The sequence below is a fragment of the Sardina pilchardus genome, chromosome 8 (genome assembly GCF_963854185.1).
Source record: "Sardina pilchardus chromosome 8, fSarPil1.1, whole genome shotgun sequence".
Classification (NCBI taxonomy): domain Eukaryota; kingdom Metazoa; phylum Chordata; class Actinopteri; order Clupeiformes; family Clupeidae; genus Sardina; species Sardina pilchardus.
Window position 1 is genome coordinate 13,084,424 of NC_085001.1, and position 24,772 is coordinate 13,109,195.

Below are 24,772 nucleotides of genomic sequence, written 5' to 3' on the forward strand. Positions count from 1 at the left end.
TCTGTCTATCTATCTGTCTATCTGTCTGACTTAACATTACTGGGGTGTTCATCTATCTATCTATCTATCTGTCTATCTATCAGAGCAAAATATGTCCATGCAGGACCATTTACCCCAAACATATGTTTTGTCATATTGTGTCATATTTCTATGTCTTAGTAGCAAAGATACCCAAAAGCAGTCCAAAGCATTTGTACATGTATGACAATAAACTAAGTGTGTGCTACAAAGTATCTGAGGCTGAGGAGTGTGTGTGTGTGTGTGTGTGTGTGTGTGTGTGTGTGTGTCTCTCTCTCCACCAGCCTACCTTATAGGGGTCGGCGGGGTCCACCCAGGCCACCTGGAACATGTGGCGGATATCCTCGGCCAGGCCGATGCGGGCGCCGCTGTTGGCCGAGATGTAGATGCGCGGGATGCCCTCGGCACGGGCCAGCTCCGACGCCTGCAGGAACAGCTGGTCCTCCTGCGGCCCGAACGAGCCGATCATGTAGGTGATGTCGTTACAGATGACGATGAGGTCACGGCCCTCCGGGTATTCGGGAGTCTTCATGCGCATACGGAACGCCACCATGCCACTCTGGGGAGAGAGAGAAAGACACACTACTGTTAGGCATGTAAACGCAGTTTCAATGTCTTTTCATTCTAATGATTCTTTGATCTTTGTTATGACCTACAAATGAGAAACAAATATGTCTAAAGCCATGACAAAAAAAAAAACGCTTAACATCATCATTGTCCTACATAAGCTTACAAACAGCGGCAAAATCAGTGGCTAGTATCAGTAACGGCTCCTCCTGACTGAAGCAGTGTCCAGCCTAGCTGGCTCTCTACCTCGTTGTCTCCAGGGAGTCGGTTCATCTGCACCAGTCTGCCCTGAGCGTCCAGCACCAGCTCCGTGCACGAGAGCACGTCCTTAGGGTAGCGGTCACCAGGGCCCCACAGCTTAAACAGAGCCTGGAGGAGGGACATACAACACAGAGTTAGAACCGCCGGACACCGACCACACAATAACGCCTCCCAACAACCGTGACTGGCTCACAATAGATTTATTGTATCTGTATCAGAATTTGCTGTACATGTTTTTTGTGATCTGTGATCAGATACATTTTTTGTATCTGATCACAGAGACAGACAGAGACAACCCCCATACGCATTCTTCAAGTTACAGACCTTGGGATAAAAAAAAAAAGAGGACATGGGGAGTACCCACCTGTCTGAACATCTCGGGGAAGTCGTACACATAGGTGGTGCCCAGGGTCTGGGCCTGGAAGCGCTTGGCCTGCAGCAGGTCTTTGGTCACGTACGGCGTGCTGATGAGCATGCCATGCAGCAGACCCTGCTTATCCCCGTACGACTGGAACATGATCTGCAAAACACACAAACAGCTCGACGTGAACCAGGGAGCAATGGATCAAAGCGCCTGAGCAACACACAGCAAGAAGAAGGTTCTAGATCTTTGAATTCTGTGTGATTGTTAGCCACCATTCTATTCTATTCAACTGTGTTCTATTCCACTATATTCTTTCTATTCTACTGTACAACTATTCTCTTACACCTTGTCCTAACCGAACGTGACGCGAGCGAACATTAGCTTTTGTAGCGAACATTGTTTTCAATTGGAGTGTCCTGACTGAAGCGATGTGAGCAGCACGATGCAACGCGACAATTTTGTCAGACGCCCTGCTTCTATTTTCTTTTTGTCGCTCGCATTGCTCTGCTATTTTGAATGAGAAATATGGAAGGCCTGTGACGCAACACAATGGCATATTTAACGGATTCAGTGCAGACAGACAACATTGACAGTCGCTCTCTTGGATCCGGTTAGGACAAGGTGTTAGCCAAGCAAAAAGATAAACTAGTTGGTGACTCTTTTGACTCATACCTGTCCAGAGATGGGGTCAGTGACCTCCTTGTAGAGGCTGATGTCCAGGTAGTAGCCCGACTCGTTGGTGAGGAAGAGGCGGACGGGGACGGCGCTCCCCGTGGCGGTCAGTCGGATGTTGATCTTCACCTCTGCCTGCAGGACACGCAGCTTCCAAAGCCGGCTGCCATAACGCATCACCATGGAGCGCACGGACTCCTCAATCTGCAAGAGACAGTCAGGAACTAGTCATGACGAAATACAGGCCTCGGTCCTCAGAACTAGCCTATAATTGCACAAATGTGCGGAGTTTGATGAGTGAATTGGCACAGCATGGATGTGCAGGGACCTTGGAGGGGTCCATGATGACAGTGGGGACGAAGTTGAGGAAGATGTGGTTGCAGTCGGTGCGGACGGTGGTGTTGCTGAAGGCCACCTCCAGCTCATCCATGGCCTCCAGCAGCAGCCGCTCCCCCTCGTTCTGGAGGTACTCAAAGGAGGCCTCCTACAGGAAGAACACCGGGGACGGGACAAGAGAACACGTGGAGACACGTTGGGGTTGATCGACAACGGAACGTCTATAACAAGTTGTAAAACTTTGAAAACTTTTTAAAACTAAGAAACTAAACTCTTCGGAAAAGCCTTTTAAAACCTTTTATAGGGTTTAGTTTACTGACCCAGAGGAAGCCAACGAACAAGAGATCAAACTGTTTAAGAAAAGTTATCCATTTCTAATGAACCTTATCTACCCCATGACACACTCTGTGGGTGGAGCACTGTTACCTTGGTGATGAGGTCGGAGTGGCGGATGATGGCGCGGACGAAGAAGCGGTAGTCGGTGACCTCGGTGCCCTGCTCGACGCGGGCGGCGCCCCGGTACAGGTGCATCTTGTGGTTGGCGCAGGGCACGGCGTTCAGGTCAAAGTTGCGCATGCGGTTGAGCTCCAGCTGGAAGGCCAGCGCTGGCTCCAGGTTCCGGTAGATGCGGTCCTCCTGGAACTACGGGACGAACGGCAGATGACCGATCGGAGAGGAAAAAGAAATATTCAAAATCATATGCAAAACAAATTTTGCACAGAACATCTACATCTACAAATGTTTATACTCCCTGTAATTATATTCCATGTTTTTACCTCATCTCTGGCTCTGAAGGTGAAGAACTTTGGGAATTCCCGCTTTATGGAAAAACATAGAGAATTTACCTTAATCGACAAATATCTTAAGAAAACCTTCAATAAATGCAGATATAATTTTTTGATACCTTACCCTTTGAGCAACTAAAAATGTAACTCTTCTGATGCCATATTCGTATAGGAGCGTTTTCTGTAAAGATGTATGGAAGAACACATCAACAAACAAACAAACAAACAAACAAACAAACAACAAGGCTTTTGTTACACTACAGTGAGCAAACTTTTATGAGAACAAAAGCAGCAGACTCTTCTGTGGTACTGACCTTAGACTGGGCAAAGGTGGTGAATTCAGTGACCAGAGTGTCATCATCCTCAGTGTCAGCGGACTTGATGGACACATTAATAATGTGGATGGGATTCTCCCTCATATTCTGTAAAGGAACCAGAGGATGTGCAATTGGTTTATCAACGTGAAAGCATTAGGACTTGGACCCACACATTGTCGACCATGGCCCTGATCGCGTATAGTAAACGCAAGCAATACAACAGGCTTCAAAATACACTCACAATGCAACAAACAGATAAAACACCTCATGCAGCAGCTTTACCAGCATCCTCGTACTTTTGTGCCTCTAGTCTAGAGCAGTGTTTCCCAACCTTTTTTCCTTGAAGGCCCCCTATTGCCTGTGTCTAAGACAAGCCAGGCCCCCCTACCTGAACTCCTATCTGCGGACCCCCTGCAATCTTTGGCGGCCCCTAGTGGGGTCCGTGGACCCCAGGTTGGGAACCACTGCTCAAGGGAGGCGTTGCAAACTACACTACAGTCCTCCATAGCATGTAGACAAGTGCTTGCCCTGGAGGGATTCTGGTTTGGAGCCTGGCACAGCGCCACTCACCCTGGTGCTCTCCTCCTCATACAGGCTGGCGACGGAAGCCTCCGAGAACAGCGGGCTGTCCAGAAACGGCTCGGCGAAACAGGAAATCACCTCATCAAAGTTCCTGTCAATAAGGATCAAATAAAACCAAATTAAACATGACAAATAGTGCACAAGAACTGGTATACTGGTATACTTGTGTGATGTTTAATACTATCATATTAAAATATGTTATATATTATATATAAATATCAAAACTTTTACATTTTTATTACCAGAGCTATTCCATTCCATGCAGAATTGAAAAGGTTCTATGAATACTGTTAAAGCAAATCATCCGGAACCACCGAAAGCACTTTAAGAATTCATTGGAATGAGATTGTCCCGATGCTCATTGTTCACTGTACATCTGAAACCTTTCTTACATTAGCACATGACCTCTGTGGAGGTCACAGACCTCATTGGAATCCCAAAGACACATGAGAGTCTCTCGACCCCAGCCTCCATTGTGCGGATTATTTTGTTTTTCTTTCGAGCCCTCTGCCTGTACCTCTTGAAGTCGTCGAAGCACTGGAAGGCCACCATGACGCCCATCCTCTGGCACGGGGGGGAGAAGGCCCCCTCCAGGAAGAGCTCGCTGCTCTGCCGCCTCATCTCCAGCTGGCCCCCTGAAGAGCCACTCACTGGCACCGACAACCTGGAGGAGGGGAGGGGGGTGGGGTGCGGTGCGGTGGGGACGACGGGGTGAAAAAAAGAGTCCAGTTACCATGGACACAACAGAGGAATAAAATGGCACTATGGTGTACTAGGGGCCCTAAAACAGGCTCCCAAACAACAGAGGCAGAATACATTATGTTAATGGAGCCGTGGGTGAGGATGTATGGAGTCCTTCAGAACAGTGCGCCTATTGTGTCCACTCATTCACTCAGCGCAACCATTCATAGTGTGCCTCTGAATTACTTTCGGTCAAACGCAAGACGTCTTTGAATGCGTATACAGTAGACCCACTTAAAAAAAAACCTACATGCACAATTGGGAGAAGGTGTACGTAAACAAATACTCTACGTGGGCACATCACACTGCATGCATTGCTGGGGACATGGAGCGTGGTGGGGCTTGTGATAGGAGTAGCGGTACTTTACCTGTTCAGTGTGGGGCTGCTGCCTCTGAAATAAGACAGGTGGGAGTTAGCAAAGGGGTTCAGCATCCAAATGCTCTTCCAAGGCATCAGCAGCACTTTAATTAAGAATTTTTCATTGAAGTTTAAGGGCACACTTTTTTTTTACACAGAGTTTTATAATGCACTGTTCTTGTGGTTTATACTGCTGTTACTGTTTTCAGTTACTGATATCAAGTCATCAAAGCTTAGCATTACAGATGTTAAAATGCGGCAGCCTTGATTAATGGTCTGCTGCTGTGAAGCAGTGGATGGGAGGCAGAGAGTGCCATGCTGGAACTTCCACAGGCACTCTTGTAAATAGCTCTGACCATTAATTGCATCACTTGTAGATTACACAAATAATTACAAGAATGACATGTATGTAGCTTTCAGTCATTTGTACAGTATATACATAGTGAAATACACTCTCTCCCTATTAAAAACCATACCTGTATGGAATCACATTTTATTTTAAAGCTTTTAAAGCTGATGTTGGTCCATTAAATGACTGTATGAAGCATGTAAGGGCGTCATGAAAAACACTCCAGTAAGTAGGATGAGTGCAGGGACAGGGATCCACAGGTGTGGATTGTGTGATTGTTAGGAAGGTAAATGGTTGAGTGACTGCCTTGACGAACACTCATTCACATTCCTAGTTAGAGTTTCAATCAGTATTAGAATGGGATAGTGGCAAACGCTTTCAGAGATGCTGAGAAACGTAATCAAAATGTATTACTTGTCTTTTGCCATGGAATGAGTCACTCTGGCGTGAGGCTCTCTTGTTGGGAGAAACGAGAGACATAATAATAATAATAATAATGTCAGCTGGTAAATGAGATGAGAACCAAATGAAGAAATGCTACGTTCAGATGGTTTTTAGTAAGTAACACTACGGGCCACAGAAATAACACCGTTTTTGTTTGAAATTTGCCATTTGCAGATCACATGTCACATATTCTGACTGAGGGCCGTGTACAGCCCTAGAGCCTACAGTAATTTCCCGCAAAAGAAAAAGAAACAAAACCATACTAACACCATATTAACTGTCCCCCTGTATTAACCTCATAGCTGAAGAAATTTAGCCAAATCAAAGCATAAGCCGCGGCTAATAGTCGGGAAATTACGGTATAAGAAAGAAGTGGGTACCCTAGTCGGTGTGGTGTCACTACGGCCCGGGACAGGCTGCAGATGGGGGTGTACAACATGGGGTAGGGGCGGGAAAAACCAACAGGACACAATCGTGATTACACACATGTCCAGCATGGATGGTCCATTAAGATTTTTAAAAACATGCACTGAGCATCCTCGGGGCTTTGGGGAAAACATCAGGATCAAAATTCAATCTTGCAATTTAATGGAACTCTAGAATGATTGGCACAAAACATCACAATACAGTGCAATGTATTGCAATACCTCTCATACAATAAATACTGTAGCAATTATTGTGATATTGGGCTATTGGGCCAAAGAGTGTGATTTTCGGGAAACACATGCGAGAGATTCTGATTGAAATGCTGAATGGCTTTCTGGCCGGTGCTACCTGTTGGGGTGGGACGTGGGCAACATGAACTGAAAATCCACCACGCACGTCCCATCCAGGAGCTGGTGGTGCTGAAGGCTGTTGAGCTCATAGGCAATGTACCCTCGCCGCACGTACACCTGAATATATACACAATATATTAGAGAGAGAGGAAAGACTACATACAGAATAAACGACAAATGAACACCTGCTCATTTCAGTACGAACGGCAAAGAGTTTTAAACCATGATTGCTTTACTACTTTAAACTACTAAACTACTCTGCTATGCTACTGCATATTTTGTTATGAATAAATAAATACTTGCTAAAGAATGAAGGTTCAACTATAACAAACAGAATAAATTAAATAATAAATCAATTCATGTTTGGCACACTGTAAGAAAATGTAAGATTCAGAGGTCAAAGAGAAACACTGGCAGGGGAGGGGACTATATGCTGGGCATCTCACCTCAAGCGCGGCCATGCACACCACACGGTTCGAGTGGTAGAAGAAATCAGGCAACACATCAAAGATGGAGGTCTCAGAAAGGATTAGTTTCTGTAGCAAAGAAGAAGAAAAAACAAGAATATAATTTCCTCCATAAGTGAATGAATCTGTTGTAGGCAAATTACTTTGAGGTGAATGAATCTGTGACAGAGTGGGTGAAACTGTGGAACTCCCAATTCACCTTGAGGTTTTCCGGGCAGAACTGATGGCCGTACATATCGATGGCCGACAGGAAGATGGACTCCACTTGATTGTGCCTGAGCTCATAGGAGGGCAGGTGTGAGGCAATCAGCACCTGAGAAACAAACGGCCCTGAGTCATAAGAAAGCCTCCGTGGACCAAAGGTCAGAGACGTGTTGTGTGGTGTGGTGTGGTGTGGTGTGGTGTGTGGAGACTGACTGACTGTCTGTCCTGAAGAACACGCCTGCTCTTACTTACTTTTCTGTAGTACAACCTAACCTTTCACTGAACATTTCAACCTACAACTGGACCAACCTGTTTCGTCATATAAAACAATAAAAAACAAATAAATAATAAAACAAAAACACAATAGAGAGGCATTTTAAAGGTGTGCACAACAGGGCCTCAACTACACTATATAATGTATGATTCTCCTCTAGTCTTAACCACTTGGCTATTGTAAATAAGCAGCATGTTGGTTGTTGTTGTGGGAGCAGGTCTCTGATGTTGATGTGGACGTACCTGTCTGGCGCGCAGGGCCACCTTGGAGTTCTCCATCTTGCTGAGTTGGGTGAGCTCGTTCAAAATGGTCATCAACTCATCAGCCAGAGTGGGGTCCCTACCGCAGAGCTGGTCCTAGATACCAAAGCAATGTCCACATTATTCTCACGTCATGCCTACATACTGTAAAGCTGAGCCATTTGCTTTGGCTATTATTAAACCACTTGAACAGCTCTAAAAACGCACATGTACTGTGTCAGCAAACTGCAGTGCGTCTTTAGAAAGTTTTACTATGAATTAAATTGCTTGGATCCAGTTGGATTAGAGCCACATTTAACAAAACAATCGCAAATATTGATACACTTAAAGCAACACTAAAGCAATTTTCCTCTGTCGCACGCACGTTATTTGTTTATCGAGCAAATAACAATGTCCACAGACAAGGTAGAGTATGTTGCACGATTTTATGAAAGTATGATGTATTGTGACATCGAAGCAAGTCAAATTTGTATTTTCTTATGTCTCAAGTCATTAAACTACAGATACGCTACCCAATCTGGTAAAGTTACATAGTGCGGTTATAGCCGATAGAAGGCCGCGAAGTGAAAGCAGAAGTGCCGTTCACCCTGTTACGAGTTGATGAACCGCTGATATTATTTTGGAAACATTATCTTAAGGTACGAAAAACTCTTTAGTGTTGCTTTAAAACACATGGAGTACAGGAGTATGGAGTTCAGCCTTACAATGAGCATGGTGACCAGAACGTTCTTCTTGGAGACCTGGGCGTGGGAGAAGATGGACTCCAGCACAGGAGTCATGTTTGGCTTGTACTGCTCCCTCAGGTTAATCACACACTTATCATAATGAGCTGGGCCACAAAACAGAAAGCCAAATGGGTCAACTTAGGAACCAGGAAGTATAGAGTCCAGGCTAAACATTTACGGTAATAATTGATTTTCAAAAAACACCACTACCCGTAATTTCCCGACTATTAGCCGCGGCTTATTCATTGATTTTGCTACATTTCTTCCACTATGAGGTCAATACAGGGGTGCAATTAATATGGTGTTCATATGGTTTAGTTTCTTTTTACTTGCATAAAACACTATCCTGCGGCTTATACACAATGCGGCTTATATGCAGGAAATTACTGTACTACTGTTGATAGCATATACTCTTTCCAAAAATGGAAAGAATGTATGGACATTTACCTTGCTGAAATTGCATCTCCACTTGCAGGTATCTCTTCAGCAAGTCTAACACCACAGATTTCATGTAGCCTCTGACACCACTACGATACCTGAACAAAACATATGGAGTCAATCAAGCTTTAGTTTATTACACTTTTCACTTTATGACTGATGACTTTTTGTTGTCTTTTTATTCACTAGAGTCAATGTCTTTTCATGGATTATTTCCTCAACCTGGACTCTACAAAGGGTGAGCACTACGGGGCTTCAAAGAAAACTTCCTTCATGTTTTAAACAGATGTGTACAGACTGCTCTGTGCCCACAGACACTAGGGTAAAGGTGAGTCCAGTCTACTTCCCCTTCCACATAGCACACACAGAACCTGGATATGGGCACCTTTACAACTCTTGATATGTGACAGGGAGGTTCTGACCTCTGGACCAGTTGCACAATGCTCTGGGTGTTCATGAAGAAGACCTCGCGGTCAGCCTTCCTCTGCAGGGTGGCTGCATGGCTGTCCAGTATGTTTGCAATCTGTAACGTGAAAAGACACAGGCACGTAATGACGTCTAGGGCTAATCAGCTATCAGTTGAGAAGCAGTTCATAGAGATAAGAGTGACTATAAACATGGCATGTTTTTTCAAACAAGCAAAAGTTGCCAAGTAGCCTCATCCCAACAAGCTGTACAATTTTGAAATGCCATAGTACCCCACGGACACTTGACTGCTACGAAGAGGCACTGTATTCATAACATAACCACAATTAGTAAAGTTTTTAAAAAGGCAAAAGATCAAACAGGAATAATTATGCAGCATCAATATTGTGCAGACTATTTTGCAGACATTTCTATACGAGACTGTAATCATTAACATTCAATCTTTCAATATTTAAACAGAACTGTAATTGTGATCCAAAGGAGTGATCCAAAGGTGCGAAAGGGGGATTTCCCAAAGTGGCCAATCAACAACAAAATCCATTTACGGTAACACGGCACAATTGGACACCAAATTAGCTGCCTGGCAGCAGTCACAAAAGCGCCGCATGTTGTACCCGGGATGCTTCAAAGGGCCCTCATTCATGTACAACATGCACTGCCAGTATGCCCAGGCAATCAACCAAAGCAGCAAAAAAATAATAAACAAACAAACTAGAAAAGCACTCAGAGAGCCATCCATATCCATCCATAACTTTTTGAGTTATCTTGCGAACAAACAGACAGACAGACAGACAAACAAACAAACCAACAAACCAACAAACCCCGATGAAAACAACCTCCTTTGCGGAGGTAACAACAACAAACAAACATCACCAACAAAACAGCTTCCATGCGCAAACATTAAACAAAGCAGAAGAGTGGATGGTGTAGGCACTGACCCTCTGGCTGGGGAACTGGCAGAGGACGGAGGTGATGTTGCTGGCGTACTGCGCCATGACCTTGCGGATGGCCTTCTCCACGGTGAGGGGCACGCGGCCCGACACGCTGGTCATGATCTCCTGCAGCTCCAGCAGCGGCAACGAGGGGTCACGCAGGGTCTTCATCAGACTGCCCACCCACTTCTTCATCTGCAACACACACACACATCTTAATACCTTTATTTGTGTTCACATTTTACAATAAATTTCATTGAACACACACACACACACACACACAGACACACAGACACACAGACACACAGACACACAGACACACAGACACACACAGACACACAAACACACAAACACACACACACTAGGAAGAGGGTGGGCCCACACTACACCTCACAGGAGTCTCCAGAAGACACAAATGGCACAAACAGCACAAGTTTTCTTATTTCTAATTCAACAAGAATGCAGGGTGCAAAACAATGGCTCTCGACTGAGAGACACCAGGTTCCCTAAGGTTTTCAGAACAAAATAAAAGTTTTAGCCTGGCTATCATCATTGGGATTGGCGTCTGAGCGAGTCCTCTGACCTTAACACTGAAGTAGGGATCCGGGAGGCAGAAGCCATCCATGATCTTGCCCAGGTTCTCCAGCACGTTGTGGAACACCTGGTGGAGCTTCTCCCCCACGATGGGCAGAGGCTCCTGGGGCGGCAGGGACGCCGTGTTCAGCTCCACCTGGAGCACGGGAGGAGGAGGAGGAGGAGGAGGAGGAGGAGGAGAGTGGTGTGTGGTGTCAACATGTCTCTGTCAGTTCTTCAATTTTGTCTAAATTTTACTCAGTTTTATCCTTGTCACTTTGGGGGAAAAAGTGTCTGCAGAACAACTAAATATAAATGTCAATCTTGTGTGACTACTGTAATTTCCCAACTTTTAGCTGCGGCTTATACATTGATTTTGCTCAATTTCTTTTGCTATGAGGTTGATACACGGGTACAGTTCATATGGTATTATTAATATGGTTTTGCTTCTTTTAACTTGCATAAAACACTGTCCTGCGGCTTATACACAATGCGTCTTATATAGGGGAAATTACTGTAGTCAGTTAGTCAATGCTGTCTAAATTTTACTCAGTTTCATCCTTGTCACTTTGGAAAGAAAGCGTCTGCAGAACAACTAAATGTAAATGTCTGTCAATCTCGTGTGACTTAACAGACAACAATAACACAAGCACATAGAAATCACGGCCTGAATGAATAGTAGAGTTCCTCTACCATAACTTGTGTTGGACAGCTCAACCTGAACATCTCACGACAGGACTGAGTGGTGTAACTGTAAAGTAGAAGAGACCAGGCACTGACCGGGTGGATGCTGCTAGGGTCGTCCAGCTCCAGACGTGCCACCATGCAACCCGGTTCCAGCACTGCCCCGGGCCTCTTCACAAAGTGCACACAGCCCGACTCCTCCACGGTCAGGCTCATGACCATCTTCATCACCTACAAAACACAGCACACAGATCAGCTATTCAGATGCTCAAACACCACAAGCCTAAAGACTACACTACCCAGAGTGCACTATTAAAGATGTCAACGGGTATGTTGGGAGAGATAGGTCACCTCGATCTCAGCGTAAGGGTGACCAGCACACATATGGCCCCCGTCCTCCACCATGTACTGCAGCAGCTTGCCTGCAGAGGGCGATCTGAGCACCGTGGGGTCTTTCTCCTTCTCAAACACACACGTCTTGTTTCCAACAGTGATCCGATATCTGCGAAGAACACACCTTAAGTGATCTGCAAAGAACACACCTTCAGTGATCTGCGAGGAACACACCTTAAGTGATCTGCGAATAATACAACTAAAGTGGATCTGCTCACTGTGATATACTGGCCAAATGTTTTCTGAGAGGGATTGGATGCAGAATAATAATGTTTGTACATTTGCACATAACAACGCACGTATATCAATGAGCTTTAATACACTACCAACAGAACATTAGCTAAATCTGTACAGTCGGTCAGACATAGTTTAACGCCTCTGCTAACCACAACCTCCACAGCCTACATCCGCATTTAGAAGGGATGGGTGGGGTCTGCATCGTGGTCGGGTGGAGCCTCACCTGTCCACCTCCTCCTTCATGTAGGTGGTGTGGCTGCAGCCGTTGTAGGACAGCAACAGACCTCCGTCACTCAGCCGGTGGACGTCGATCTCAATGTCCGAGCCGTTCATGATGAGGACGTAGGTGGTAGGGGACTGGCGTGTCACCTGAGAGAGACACACACACACACACACAGACACAGACACAGACACAGACACAGACACAGACACAGACACAGACGCACGCGCACGCGCACGCGCACGCGCACACGCACACGCACACGCACACGCACACGCACACGCATTAAGAGACCAGTGACGAAGCTTAAAAAAGGTATTTCCTTTAAAGGTACATCTCAGAAGGACTGCTAGTATTGAAATGTTGCGCTCGGCTCACCTTAAGGCAATATTTCACTCCATCGTAGATGAGGTCCACCTCAACAAAGTTCAGGAGACTAGCAGCCGGAAGAACTTGGCCCCTAAACGGACAACAAAAGCCAGTCGGTCAGCAGGGTTTTCTTTTAAGACAACGCCCACATTATTTATCGTGTGTATTTGGCGCAGTAGCAGAACCTTTCAAGAGAGTGAAGGAAGTCGGCCATGCTCTTCCTGAAAAGAGCGTCTGCCACATGCAGGGCCCCGCACACAACTCCCAACATGGTGTCCGGCCTCTCGGCCTAGACAAGGGAACGGAACAAAGAGAAATATGCTGTTGTTGTCGTCGTCGTCTGAATGTTTAACACTCTGTAAAGCGTCATGAGACATGTGTAATGTTCTTGGTGCTCTATAAGTGAAATTAAATTGAAATTAAAATAGAGGTTAATTTCTGATGCATTTGTTGTGGTGGTGGTGATCTTTCCAACTCCATTCAGATGGGCTCGTACTTGCACTTTCTCTGAAATGAGGTGGTCTAGCCAGCCAGTGTCGATGTCATTATTCCTGAAGCTCTCGGTCTCCAGCAGCTTGATGAGGTACTCCACGGTGGTCCGGAAGTCTCCGCGGATGGACAGCTCTTTCATGGCCACCACCATGTTCCTGTTACACATTAAGATCTGCGTTAGCCATTTCTACATGACTAGTAAAAGGAGGAAATAGGAGGCCTGCAAAAAAATTGTAAGTCTGGATGTTTCCTTCTTAGAACTGAGACAATTAGGCTGAGTCACTGACCAAGTTCCTGTGCATGTCATTATGAATAAAAGCAAACAAACAAAAAAACGTACGAAATTGCCTCCTCACGGTTCTCCCCCCAGGAGAAGCAGTGGCCAAACTGAGAGTCAGCGAACTCATGCAGACCGCCTGCAGCTCCGACGCTGAAGTAGCCCCACACGTTCTTGCTGCTCCTGAAGTTCAGCTCCTGCACAGTGCCCGAGCTGGGCTTGAACCCCTGCAACACACATCACACAGCAGCAGATGACGAGGTGGCAAGACAAGATGATGGAAACAGATTAACAAAGACACACTGAACTAGTAAGAACTACTGTAGAACAAAAAATACTTTTGCACTGCAGTTGCAGCAATAATTGCATTTACATTTACATTGATTCATCTCGATAATGCCAATTAGAAATGGCCATATAGTCCTAAATAATAGAGCTGAATTAGGAGAGGTGCACAGTATCTATACAAAATGTATGTATTGGTCCTGAAGAGCAAACACATGTGGATCCAGGCAGCTGATTGGCTCACCTCGTCTGGGTTCTCACTGGTGATGCGTGCGGCGATGACGTGGCCCCTGGGGGAGGGGACGCACTCTGGCGCGTCAAAGTTGATCACAGAGTCCCCCCACGGGCACTCGCCATACAGCTGACGGATCTCTTTGATCCTGTACAGGGGGATGCCCATGCCAATCTGCAAGACAAACACAAACAAAAAGACATTAACATTTAACTATTTCAAACCAGGACAGGATTTAAATATAAATATATATATATATATATATATGGTGGTCTATCATAATTTAAACCTGTAGTTATTGTCTTTCTAACCATCTGACTGGTCTTGCATGTATTTCAAAGCATGGAAGTGGGTTTTGGCTAAGGCATGTGTGGACAACACACTCAACAGTGAGTTCAAGTTCCCGGTGGTGTGGGAATTGTGCCACCTGATGCCCATGCTGCGCTGCTGGGCGTGGGACTGCTGTACCTGCAGCTGAGCGGCGGGCAGGTTGACGTCCGCGATCATCTCGGTGCAGGGGTGCTCCACCTGCAGACGAGGGTTCAGCTCCAGGAAGTGGAAGTTGCCATCTTCGGAGAACAGGTACTCCACGGTGCCCGCGCTCACGTAGCCCACCATCTTCGCCAGGCGAACGGCATACTGGCACACACGAAAAGGGCACGGGTCACTTTTCAATCTGACCTCAGTCAAAACATTCATGACCCAGGACCATACAGATAAAAATCAAGCAAAGAACACACATCCAATCTCAAAAACACTGGGTGCTGGACAAACTGGATATCAAATGAATTAAAAAAAAAAAAAAGTCTACACCATGAGCTCCTGATAAATACTTTTATATTGTGACTTAAGACATCCTTAGCCCTTCCCAGGACCATACAGAATCAATTTGTGAAGACCAACATGGAACTTGACAGGTCTGCAAAGATGCTTCACTTTCAACAGCATGCAATGTCTTTAGCTTGTTTCAGCCCAGTCGCTCAGCACTATTGGGTGAGTGGAGGTCAATGCGGATGAACGGTGTTATCTATCTCACCCGTTCCATGTATTCGAATGTGGTTGACGCAGCGATGGTGGCCGGCGCCTCCTCTATGATCTTCTGGTGCCTCCTCTGGATGGAGCAGTCTCTGCCAAACAGGGAGATGGCGTTGCCGTACTGGTCGGCCAGGATCTGCACCTCCAGGTGGCGCGCGTGCTGTGCCAGCTGCATGATGAAGATGGGCGAGCCTGGCACCTCTGCTTGGACCTGGAACAAACACAAGAGCAGTAGGACTTGCCCACGTCAGCTTGGATAATCGCCATCATCTGAACCAATCCCTCTCATCGATCACTTTCTTTATTGGCACAGTCTATGGCCCCTTATCAACCTCTCTCCTCAATCCCTAATGCTCAGTCCTCCAGGCTCGTTCCCACTGATCTATAAAGAACACTGGATAGCCTATCCCATTGTTGCCGGCCCATCATTTTTTATCTAGATCAGTGGGAACGAGGATCGAGGAAGGAAGGGAGGATAGATAAAAAGACGAATGAGAGAGGCCCTAAATGACATCATCCAGCATTCCACAGCTCCTTGGAGTCCCACAGCACTGACCTGTCTGAAGAAGTTGGGGAAGTCGTCAGCACACTCCACTTTCCTGATGCCCTTTCCACCTCCACCCTCAGACGCCTTGATCACGATGGGGTAGCCGATTTTCTCCGCACTCTAAACACCGAATGAATCAGACGCAAATTAACATGGAACTTAACACACAGGACCGTTACAAAAGAGAATCGGAATATGACCACGGATCGGCCTCAAACCTGGATCCTAAAAATCAACGTCATAAAAACGTAGCACAACACCGGCCACCACTCAATACGACATACTCAAATTCCCACTGCAGTGTCCCTTTCAGTATGTGGATGACCAAATCGATCGTCCACTGTGAGAAGAGTGCCCTTACCGCCATCCCCTCGTCCACGTCCCTCACGCAGCCTTTGACGTACAGGTCTGGAGGAACGCTGATGACATGGCCCAGCCGTTGGTCCTCCTCTGCCCACTCCACCATCACGCCTGCGGGGACCAAATATAAACACACCTCAGGAGGATACTACGTGTGAGATCATGTAGGATTTTAATTCCATTCCAAGTGAACCTTTTGGACAATGAGGGGGTGGTATGAGAGTGGAGAAGCATGAGTGAGGGTGGTATGAGTGAGGGGCAGTATGAGGGGTGGTATGAGTGAGGGGCAGTATGAGGGGTGGTATGAGTAAGGGGCAGTATGAGGGGTGGTATGAGGGGTGGTATGAGGGGTGGTATGAGTGAGGGTGGTATGAGGGGTGGTATGAGTGAGGGGCAGTATTAGGGGTGGTATGAGTGAGGGGCAGTATGAGGGGTGGTATGAGTGAGAGGCAGTATGAGGGGCTACCTGAGCCGCTCCAGGGCAGGATGGGGATGTCTGCACTCTGGGCCACAATGGAGGAGGCCACCTTATCTCCCAAAGCCCACATGGCCTTACTGGACGGACCTGAGAAATAAACACACACATACCATCATTTATATACATACACATGCATGTATATAATACACAAACACACACACACACACACTTCTAAGTGTATTCGAACACATACACTCTCACATGAATACATCAACACACAGACACACACACACATACTAAGGTCCATCTGTGCATGTATGCATGCATGCATATGTGTAACAGTGTAGAACTGTGTTTTGCTGTGTCAGTGTGATCCCGAGTGGCTCACCTAAGAAGGTGATCCCAGCCTTGTGCAGCAGCTCTGGGAGTTTGGGATTCTCTGATGCATGGCCCCACCCGGCCCACACCGCCTACAACCAGAACACACGTCGCAGAGCGTCAAGCAGGGAACACAAACAACCACTCCCAACAAGATTATTACCTCCAGGTGATAGATCATCCATATAGATTCAATACATTACACTTCCTCATACACTTTCAGTAAAGCCCGTTTATAACTCTGCTTATCACACGATCCACTGTGTGACAACTGACTTTTGCACTAAGAAAAATATGGCACTGTGTCCTAATCCAGTTCACACTTTCACACAATTTGCACACAAATGCCTAGAATGGAGAATCACCATGTCATCTTATGGTCTATTCTACGGCTGTCACAGGTCATACTCTAAATCTCTCCCCGGCTCGTAGAAGTCCAAAACATGACATCACTGACCTGCACTGGAATTCTCTTAGCGATATCCACAATCAGCTCCACATTGGCGTAGTTGTTGTTATTGGGGCCGCCTGGGACGGGCACGTAGTGGTCGGCCATCTTTATGTATTCTGGGGGAAGCAAGGTAGGAGACCGACATGAATCTCTGTTCTTGGTTTGAAACACACGAAAGGGAGAAGTCACTATCTGGCTTTTTGGCTGTACCTGCGTTTGCTTTGAGGTCCTCTGGGGTGACCATCACCACGAAGCGGATGGTCCTCTCGTTGCGGAACATGTCGTACGACCAGCGGCGGATGGAGCGCATGCACTTGACCGCTGCTATGCCATTGTTGGCAATGAGCACCTTGCAATGAAATCAGAGAGACATGTTGAAATAGATAGATAGAGGAATTCCTTTGTTTTGTTTGTTTACGCAAACCTGGCCAATAAAGCGGATTCTGATTCAGATAGATAGATAGATAGATAGACAGATAGATAGATAGATAGATAGATAGATAGATAGATATACTTTATTAACTAATTACAGCAAATAAATTAAATACAATTAAATTAAATCTGATACTGCCACCAAATAAGGGGCCAGTTGTCTCTGTGGTGTTTTATGGAGTCTAGACATACAGAGCAGGACATTAAATAATAATAAAAAATCTACCTGGATTTGATCATTAACACAACTCTTTCAACGGGTAGGGGGAAGTATGTGAAATAATTTATTTATAGTTTCACTTCAGCCTGGATTTTATACCACTGTGCATTACTGTCTGTTTCCCTTGTCCCTTGTGGGAGTGCTTTTAACCTACAGTTACCCTAGTCTCACAGTGTGTAAGACTGTAAAGTAAGGCAAGGGCAGCAGCAACTATTTGCACATAGACATGCACACACAACAATCCTACCTTATCTATGACCCGGTTCCCCCCGAACCGTGTGACGAATTCAGCCGGAGAGGCCACGGTGAAGTCTCTCTGTAAGTCCATTTTGCGATGCTCTCTTCCCTTCTTCACCAGGTGGGTACCTGACATACTAGGCCTTGCAATGGACGAGAGGGAGAGAGAGAAAGCTTAGATCATGTCATGGCTCAAGCTCGAATAAAAGGAAGTGAACTTTACCTCCCCTGCACTGACTAGCAGATAAGAGTCCATGAATGCCTCAAAAACACATCTGGTGGCTGTAAACAGTCTCATACAGTAACAGTAGTTTCTCTCAGAATCATAGTAGTGCCATACTGCCTATTGGCCTACATAAAGAAGCTGTTTAGCTTTTGTTCTTTCCCCTCAAAAGTGTCTAAGTGTACAGCACTGCAGGACTATTCAAAGGAAACTGCTTTCATAAAGAAAGAGAATAACTGCATTTTGAAATTGCAATCACTGATAACATCAAACTTTCATGAAGCAGGAAATAAAACAAGCTCTTGAACAACTTTCTCTATTCAAAATGCTATATGCACTTTCCTGTTCATACTCCAATCGTTATCTTATCATTAGCATGGTAATAATAGACCATGGATTGAATAGCCATTGGTAAAGGCCCTTTTACCTAAATATCTGAAGATTTCCCCCCCCCCAATTTCAGAGTATTTTCTTCCTTACGGACAGTCCCGTCTGTCACCTCATCTTGTCCAGGAGCACTGAACTCATATACAGGCTCACATGGCACAAGCGGCCAATCACAAGTTAATGTGTCATCAAGCCTACCCACCCTGTTCAAAAGAACGCTTCAATTGATTTACTGCAGCTGCGTGGAAATGCGTTCTCTAGCCTCATTCTATACAGAACAGATTTGGTGTGCTGTAGAAGTTATCGATAACATTTTAATTCAGGTTATAGCTTGTGATAGGCAATGATTGCATTAATCATGATGGTGGTAGTACAGACAGCAATCCTAGCAATAACAACAAATTCAACTTGAAGCTGTAGCACATTCTCCATAGAATTCCAACACATCACAGCAAGAGATGAAGAAATGATATAGACTTACAGATAAAAATATCTACATCGAAGCTTGGTTTCTGAAAATTACCTTCATGTTAATAATTTGTCCATTGATAGAATTTGACATTTATTTTGCTATTGTCCTTAGATTTAGCCATACCATGCTATAGTTATTGTTATTATATAATTAATTGAGTGACTTATTTGATTGCTATTCTCATTTCATTGTTTTATCTCTCTTTAGGTTAGTGCTTAAAATGATTGTTTTATTGATAATATTGCTATTCTCCCTATTTTGTAATTGTTCACTGTTAATTTAATTTGTATAGTTATTATTTATTTGTATGTCGCTTTGGACAAAGGCGTCTGCTAAATAACCATAACCATAACCATAACCATAACCATGTTAGTGCCTCTCAGTGTTATCATAGATTTTGTTCAATTCCAGGAACTAGAGCCACATTATAACCTCCACTTCCCTGGAAAGCGGGGCACTTTTAATGGCTTTAGAGGTGCGGTTTCCTCAGTACACTGAGCCGCTGGCCTTGCAGTGAACAGCACATGCACTGAACAGCACCAAAACATAATGCATGTCTCTAAGCAAAGATTTTCACATCTTTGTTATACCAGGGGACATGGTATTATTATTATTATTATAACAAAAAATGCAACATTTTCCCAAGAGTTTTTGTACCTAGAAGAAGGACATTCAAATGGACACCGGACTCTTGAGCCAATAAAACTTAAAAGCATAAAGTTTATGGAGACCTCTAATTCTTGCAATGTGAAATACAAACAAACAAAACACAATCCACGCTTTTATTTAGAGGCACGTAGAGGACAGATTCTGACTGGTTGTCAGAGGGACACTCTAAAAAGCACACTCTAAAAAGCACAACAAAAATGTTTACTGTAAGAGAGACCAAAACCAATCTAGCAGAGTTGTGTCTCCCTCCATGATGAAAACAAGCAAATACAACCCACATGACTGGCTCTCTTCTCTTTTCCGTAAACCCCTTGCTATAGCCCTCCCACTTACAAACACACACGACACAAAACAAGGTGACAGCACTTGAACAAGAGTTGAGACCGTGTTCCAAGTGCCCAAACGTCCCCATGTCATTTTCAAGATCAATACAAAATATATATCCAATAAAAATAACTGTTTCACAAACAAATTAGCAAGATAGACACTATTCTACTGCTAAAAAAATCTAGCTACACTGTAATATAATAATTTCCGTTCCTCTTTTCCAAAATAGGCTAAGATTTGTTTTGCCCTCTTTGGAATAATGAATTCAGAACAAAACAGATTAGTCTCATGTACACAAGTTAACTTAATCAATTATTATAGCAATTTTTCTTACCTCTTCCATCCCCAAGTTTTCCCTCCATCTTTATCCTGCAAGAGTTTCCCCACACCAAGTGCAAAATCAAGCTTTTCTCACACTGTTGAGGCTAGCGCCCCTTTATCCATAGCGACAGTGACAGCCCAGTGCCCTATTGAGCCTGCGTCAAATTGGCGAGTGCGAAACAAGGGCAAACACCCAAGTACCTGAAATTTTCAACAGGTCACACTCTTGCATACAGCTTCACCAAAAAATGAAACACAGCAAAGCAAGACCACAGGCACCGACCACATGCGTTCTTGTTGTGCGTAGCCTCTTTAAGCTTCACTACAGACCAGGATTGAAATATTCAACTTTTTCTCACAAGAGCAGCACCTCTAAAAAAAACAAATGGTGCAACAGTGTACCAAAATTGCAGCAGGTCATTATCCGGCTGCTTGTGAAAGTCAAAGGCAGGCACACTTGTACCATTAATAGTCCAGGGATGTGAAGCATGCAACAATAACACAGAAGAGAGCATGCAGAGGTCGGCTGCTCCAGCAGAAGCAACGAGGGTGACGCTACACCCACCCCAATATTAAGACAACATGACTGACTGAATGACTGTACTGTATGACATAGCTTGACAAGTTAACCTGCTAGCAGTATTTCAAAAAAGCTTAGCATTTAGGCTATCAATACAATCAGTGATGTGTGCTGGAGAGTGAGTGTAAAAAAAGTACACATCAAACAAGTCAGTAAAAGGAATCATATAAGTATGATCAAAGTCAAAGTATCAAAGCAGCCTTTGATTTAGCCTTCTGTTCAAAAAGCCTGCATATGTCTCATCAAATCATAAAATGCTTTAAACCTGATTATTTCAACACTGTCATAGCAACAGGTTTTTTGTTTTGTTTTCAACTGGTTAACTGGTTGATGTTCAAAATATCCATATGAAACTAATTTTACAGAACAATTTACTAAGCATAATACCCCAACACAGTCAGATGCTGAACACAGAGTGCACGTTCTCAGAAGCTTAAAATAGACTGAGCAAAGAGTCTTTTGACATGTTGTACAGAACTGAGGTTCCCACTTGTTGTTGGCATGTAGCCTAGCGGCTGACAAGAAAGGAGGAACTGAATTTCCACTGACAAATCAAGCCTTCAACCTCTGCAGGGTATAGGGTCAGGAGAAGAGGTTATTTACCAAAGTTGACCTTCCGTTTTTCAGACTTGCATCACAGCTTTAAGCAAGGGCAATGTCAGCGTTTTAAGTTATCTGAAATATTGTAGCCATTGAATAAAATAATCTATCTTCAAATCTGGCCGAGCACACATCTGATTCTCATGCACAATGGTTGAGAACTTCAAGCCCTTTTATGTGCCCTAGCAAAACAACTTGGCTCAAAGGCCTGGCTGAAGATCAAGCCAGGAATGAAACTGGTGCTCTTTCGCTTTAGCCCACTTCTGTACTTATAGGAAGCAGTCCCCAGTGACACAGTTAAGGAGAAGTCTGCTAGGTTATAATAAGCTTGCATCCTGAATTACACCCATGGTGTGCCATTGTAACAACTTCTGAAGCCGAGCCACTTGAGGCTGGTAGACAGCTGTGACTGAGTGACATGGCACTGCACAACACTTCTGTCATATGAAGTAGATTTATGGCAAATCTATTTTTCTATGCAGTGATGGGAGAGAGTGCATATTCAGAGAGGTAGGAGAGAGTGCATATGACTCAGTCACTTCATAGTTTTCCAGAAGAACAAGACAGGCAGTGATCTTGGCCTGTGTTTATTGCCCTTCATAGGTCCAAGGGCAGGCACAAAACAGCATGGTAGAAATTTAATCTAGAGCACCCTCTACAGCCTGAAGCATGTTTTCAAAAGACTGACAGCAGGAAGAGATAGCCCTTGCAGAGCCTATCCTAAAAATACTAACCCTGCAGCTGCCTGTGCATTAATGCTATTTTAACCCAAACTCTTAGAAACATACACAATAACACACGTGGCTAGAAACGGCCGAGACCAGACTTTGTATTGATACTTTTTTGTACACAGCGAGGATCCAATTACTAGAGGCTCCTGGCAGCCTGCCATAACATAGACACTGGTGTGGACGATAAACACACATTTGTAGGTGACCAATATTTACAGTGTCTGTTTTGACAGATAGAGACACCTACCTCATGCTGCTTGAGGAGGGAGCGGCGGCTGGTCTTGGCAAAGGCTGTGATGGCTGTTCAGAACTAGTGGATACGGACGCCATCTGCGGAACCTTGTTGGAGCTAGGCCTGGCTGATGGAGGCTGAAGCATAATGAGAGGTTCATCATCTGATGAGTAGTCCTCAGACGCCCCCAGAATGAACTTGAGCTTTTCCCTGCTCTCTGGGCCCCCTCCGAGCCTTGGTCTGGATGATGAGGGCTGACTGGGACCTGGAGGAGTGGATGATGGACCTGTAGGTTCTGTACCAGATGGAGGTATATTGGCATGAGGTCTATCTGTCCAGCTGGAGGTCTGAACAACCTCCTCCTCTTCATCCTGTGCTGGGGCTGGGGCAACTGCTTTGGAATGTTCCTGAGAGGGATTCTTTGGTTCTGTGGATCTGCTGGCCTGCATCTTCCCTGTTGTGCAGGAGCAATGGTCCTCTGTCAGCTGCCGGCAGTGTCCAAATTGATCTCTCTGTGACGTCAATGTTTAAGATATGACTGAAGAGGGTGGCCAATCCCACCTCCTCAATACCCTACACAGATCCCTGGAAAATAAATTATTCTATATTCACTTCATCCTGTGCCACAACTATATGTGCGATACTGTTATACATCCTGTCATAAAAATAGACTTTTGTGTCACTTCCTGTGTTCTAAGTGCAGAATTCCTCGCTTGCATAACTTTAATTTATAGTGACCATGCAAAACAAAATGCACATATCTGAACCAGTGATCAAATGAGAGCCCAAACATCACCCCAAGATCTCCTGAACACACTCACTTAGAACCGCTGTTTGTTTGCTTTACCAATTAAACAATAAGGAATAGGCAGACAGCAAATCTGATGCTAATAATGTGGACATGTCTGAACACACCGTGCTGTCGGCTCACAGTTCCACATGTAAACAGACCGTCTCTGGCAGCTGTCTAGAGCGGGCAGTCCATATGCTTGCCTCTACCCTTGTGCCATTTGGGGGAAAGGTGAATGATCAGCCAGGAATGAGGGGGAAGGGGGCAAGAAGTGGGCTACAACCTCACAAACAACAGCAAGAGAGATATGGCATAGCTTCAAAGGTCAGAAACTACTTTAGTTAAATGTAAATTGGCCAGACATTATTGGCTAACTCATTTGCCCACGTATCGCTAGCTATATTTAAATCCCACTCCCAAATTTGCTAGCCACTGTTAGCTAGCTATAAAAACAAAGGAACTATTAACTTTTCATGTACAGTTAAATTAAATTCAGTTGCTCAAAGCTCTACCTCTGTAGAAATAAAATGTTACCTTTCATAACCAAGATGAGGTCTAGCTAGGTTATATCTGCACAAGGTCAATTTAAAGATAAACAAACACGCAAGAATAAGGCAGCAACACTCCACTTTGTTTCTGCGAAATTAGGCCGTGTTTCGTGAACTGCAAATGACACTTATGACACTTTTCAAAATGTTATGCGAAACAGCTATCGATTGCTCTGCTCTAAAACAAGAAAACGAAAACACGAGTAGATCTATGTTCCTCATGCGGAATTGACGTAAAAAGTTGTGCATAACGTGGTGATAAACTTACCGTTAACTTTCACTTAATATCCACATTTTCGGTCGTTTTCTGTTAATCTTCACAGTATGTGGATGCTGTTGATTCAAGGCAACAGCAAAGTAAATACGGTATGTCAGTCATGGTTTAAACAGTTGTGCCTGAAGTTAATTTACAAGGAGACAACATACGAGTCGACAAATAGCTAAACCTATGGCTATCACTACGCGCGGTCTGCGAGACTGACCAGAGTGCAGCCACCGCCTTCACAACACAGGCGCAGGAAGACACGTGGAAGACCCATACATTGTTTGGTCCTCCTTGGTATGATTTCCGGAGTGTATTTGTTTACGATTAAGTCACTATGCAAAGTCCTTATAACGTCTTTACTATATGCAAACTTCAATTCAGTTTCATTTGGCTAACATTTTATCCAACTGAGCCCATTGTCGCGTGCTATCATACACCCTTTCCCATAAGTTAATTACAAGATTACAGTCGATCATCGTCTTGCTACATTT

General features: G+C 44.7%; 1 protein-coding gene across 4 annotated transcripts in view; it reads right to left on the reverse strand.

Annotated features, from left to right (window-relative positions):
- The window catches only part of acacb (acetyl-CoA carboxylase beta), a 33,020-nt gene extending 8,563 nt beyond the window's left edge, over positions 1-24,457 (reverse strand). The window contains exons 1-42 of one of the 4 annotated variants that reach the window (XM_062542761.1): positions 24,285-24,457; positions 22,694-23,263; positions 18,147-18,279; positions 17,458-17,596; positions 17,254-17,363; positions 16,807-16,888; positions 16,467-16,565; positions 16,002-16,111; positions 15,650-15,760; positions 15,095-15,304; positions 14,527-14,697; positions 14,071-14,232; positions 13,605-13,768; positions 13,269-13,419; positions 12,958-13,061; positions 12,782-12,863; positions 12,407-12,552; positions 11,905-12,055; positions 11,650-11,784; positions 10,880-11,026; positions 10,303-10,491; positions 9,361-9,461; positions 8,948-9,036; positions 8,480-8,604; positions 7,758-7,871; positions 7,237-7,350; positions 7,017-7,106; positions 6,569-6,687; positions 6,175-6,210; positions 5,765-5,806; positions 5,012-5,035; positions 4,420-4,566; positions 3,891-3,993; positions 3,318-3,425; positions 3,128-3,184; positions 2,995-3,036; positions 2,645-2,860; positions 2,211-2,366; positions 1,883-2,086; positions 1,211-1,366; positions 832-954; positions 308-577 (exon numbers count right to left, since the gene is read on the reverse strand). In XM_062542761.1, coding sequence (XP_062398745.1) covers positions 308-577; positions 832-954; positions 1,211-1,366; positions 1,883-2,086; positions 2,211-2,366; positions 2,645-2,860; positions 2,995-3,036; positions 3,128-3,184; positions 3,318-3,425; positions 3,891-3,993; positions 4,420-4,566; positions 5,012-5,035; positions 5,765-5,806; positions 6,175-6,210; positions 6,569-6,687; positions 7,017-7,106; positions 7,237-7,350; positions 7,758-7,871; positions 8,480-8,604; positions 8,948-9,036; positions 9,361-9,461; positions 10,303-10,491; positions 10,880-11,026; positions 11,650-11,784; positions 11,905-12,055; positions 12,407-12,552; positions 12,782-12,863; positions 12,958-13,061; positions 13,269-13,419; positions 13,605-13,768; positions 14,071-14,232; positions 14,527-14,697; positions 15,095-15,304; positions 15,650-15,760; positions 16,002-16,111; positions 16,467-16,565; positions 16,807-16,888; positions 17,254-17,363; positions 17,458-17,596; positions 18,147-18,279; positions 22,694-23,127 — 5,466 coding nt within the window. In that variant the 5' untranslated portion in view covers positions 23,128-23,263; positions 24,285-24,457. Of the gene's footprint in view, positions 1-307; positions 578-831; positions 955-1,210; positions 1,367-1,882; positions 2,087-2,210; positions 2,367-2,644; positions 2,861-2,994; positions 3,037-3,127; positions 3,185-3,317; positions 3,426-3,890; positions 3,994-4,419; positions 4,567-5,011; positions 5,036-5,764; positions 5,807-6,174; positions 6,211-6,568; positions 6,688-7,016; positions 7,107-7,236; positions 7,351-7,757; positions 7,872-8,479; positions 8,605-8,947; positions 9,037-9,360; positions 9,462-10,302; positions 10,492-10,879; positions 11,027-11,649; positions 11,785-11,904; positions 12,056-12,406; positions 12,553-12,781; positions 12,864-12,957; positions 13,062-13,268; positions 13,420-13,604; positions 13,769-14,070; positions 14,233-14,526; positions 14,698-15,094; positions 15,305-15,649; positions 15,761-16,001; positions 16,112-16,466; positions 16,566-16,806; positions 16,889-17,253; positions 17,364-17,457; positions 17,597-18,146; positions 18,280-20,548; positions 20,693-22,693; positions 23,264-24,284 lie in introns of those variants that run through there. The other 3 variants (XM_062542762.1, XM_062542765.1, XM_062542764.1) reach the window with 3 other exon arrangements.
- Positions 24,458-24,772: the final 315 nt, after the last annotated feature.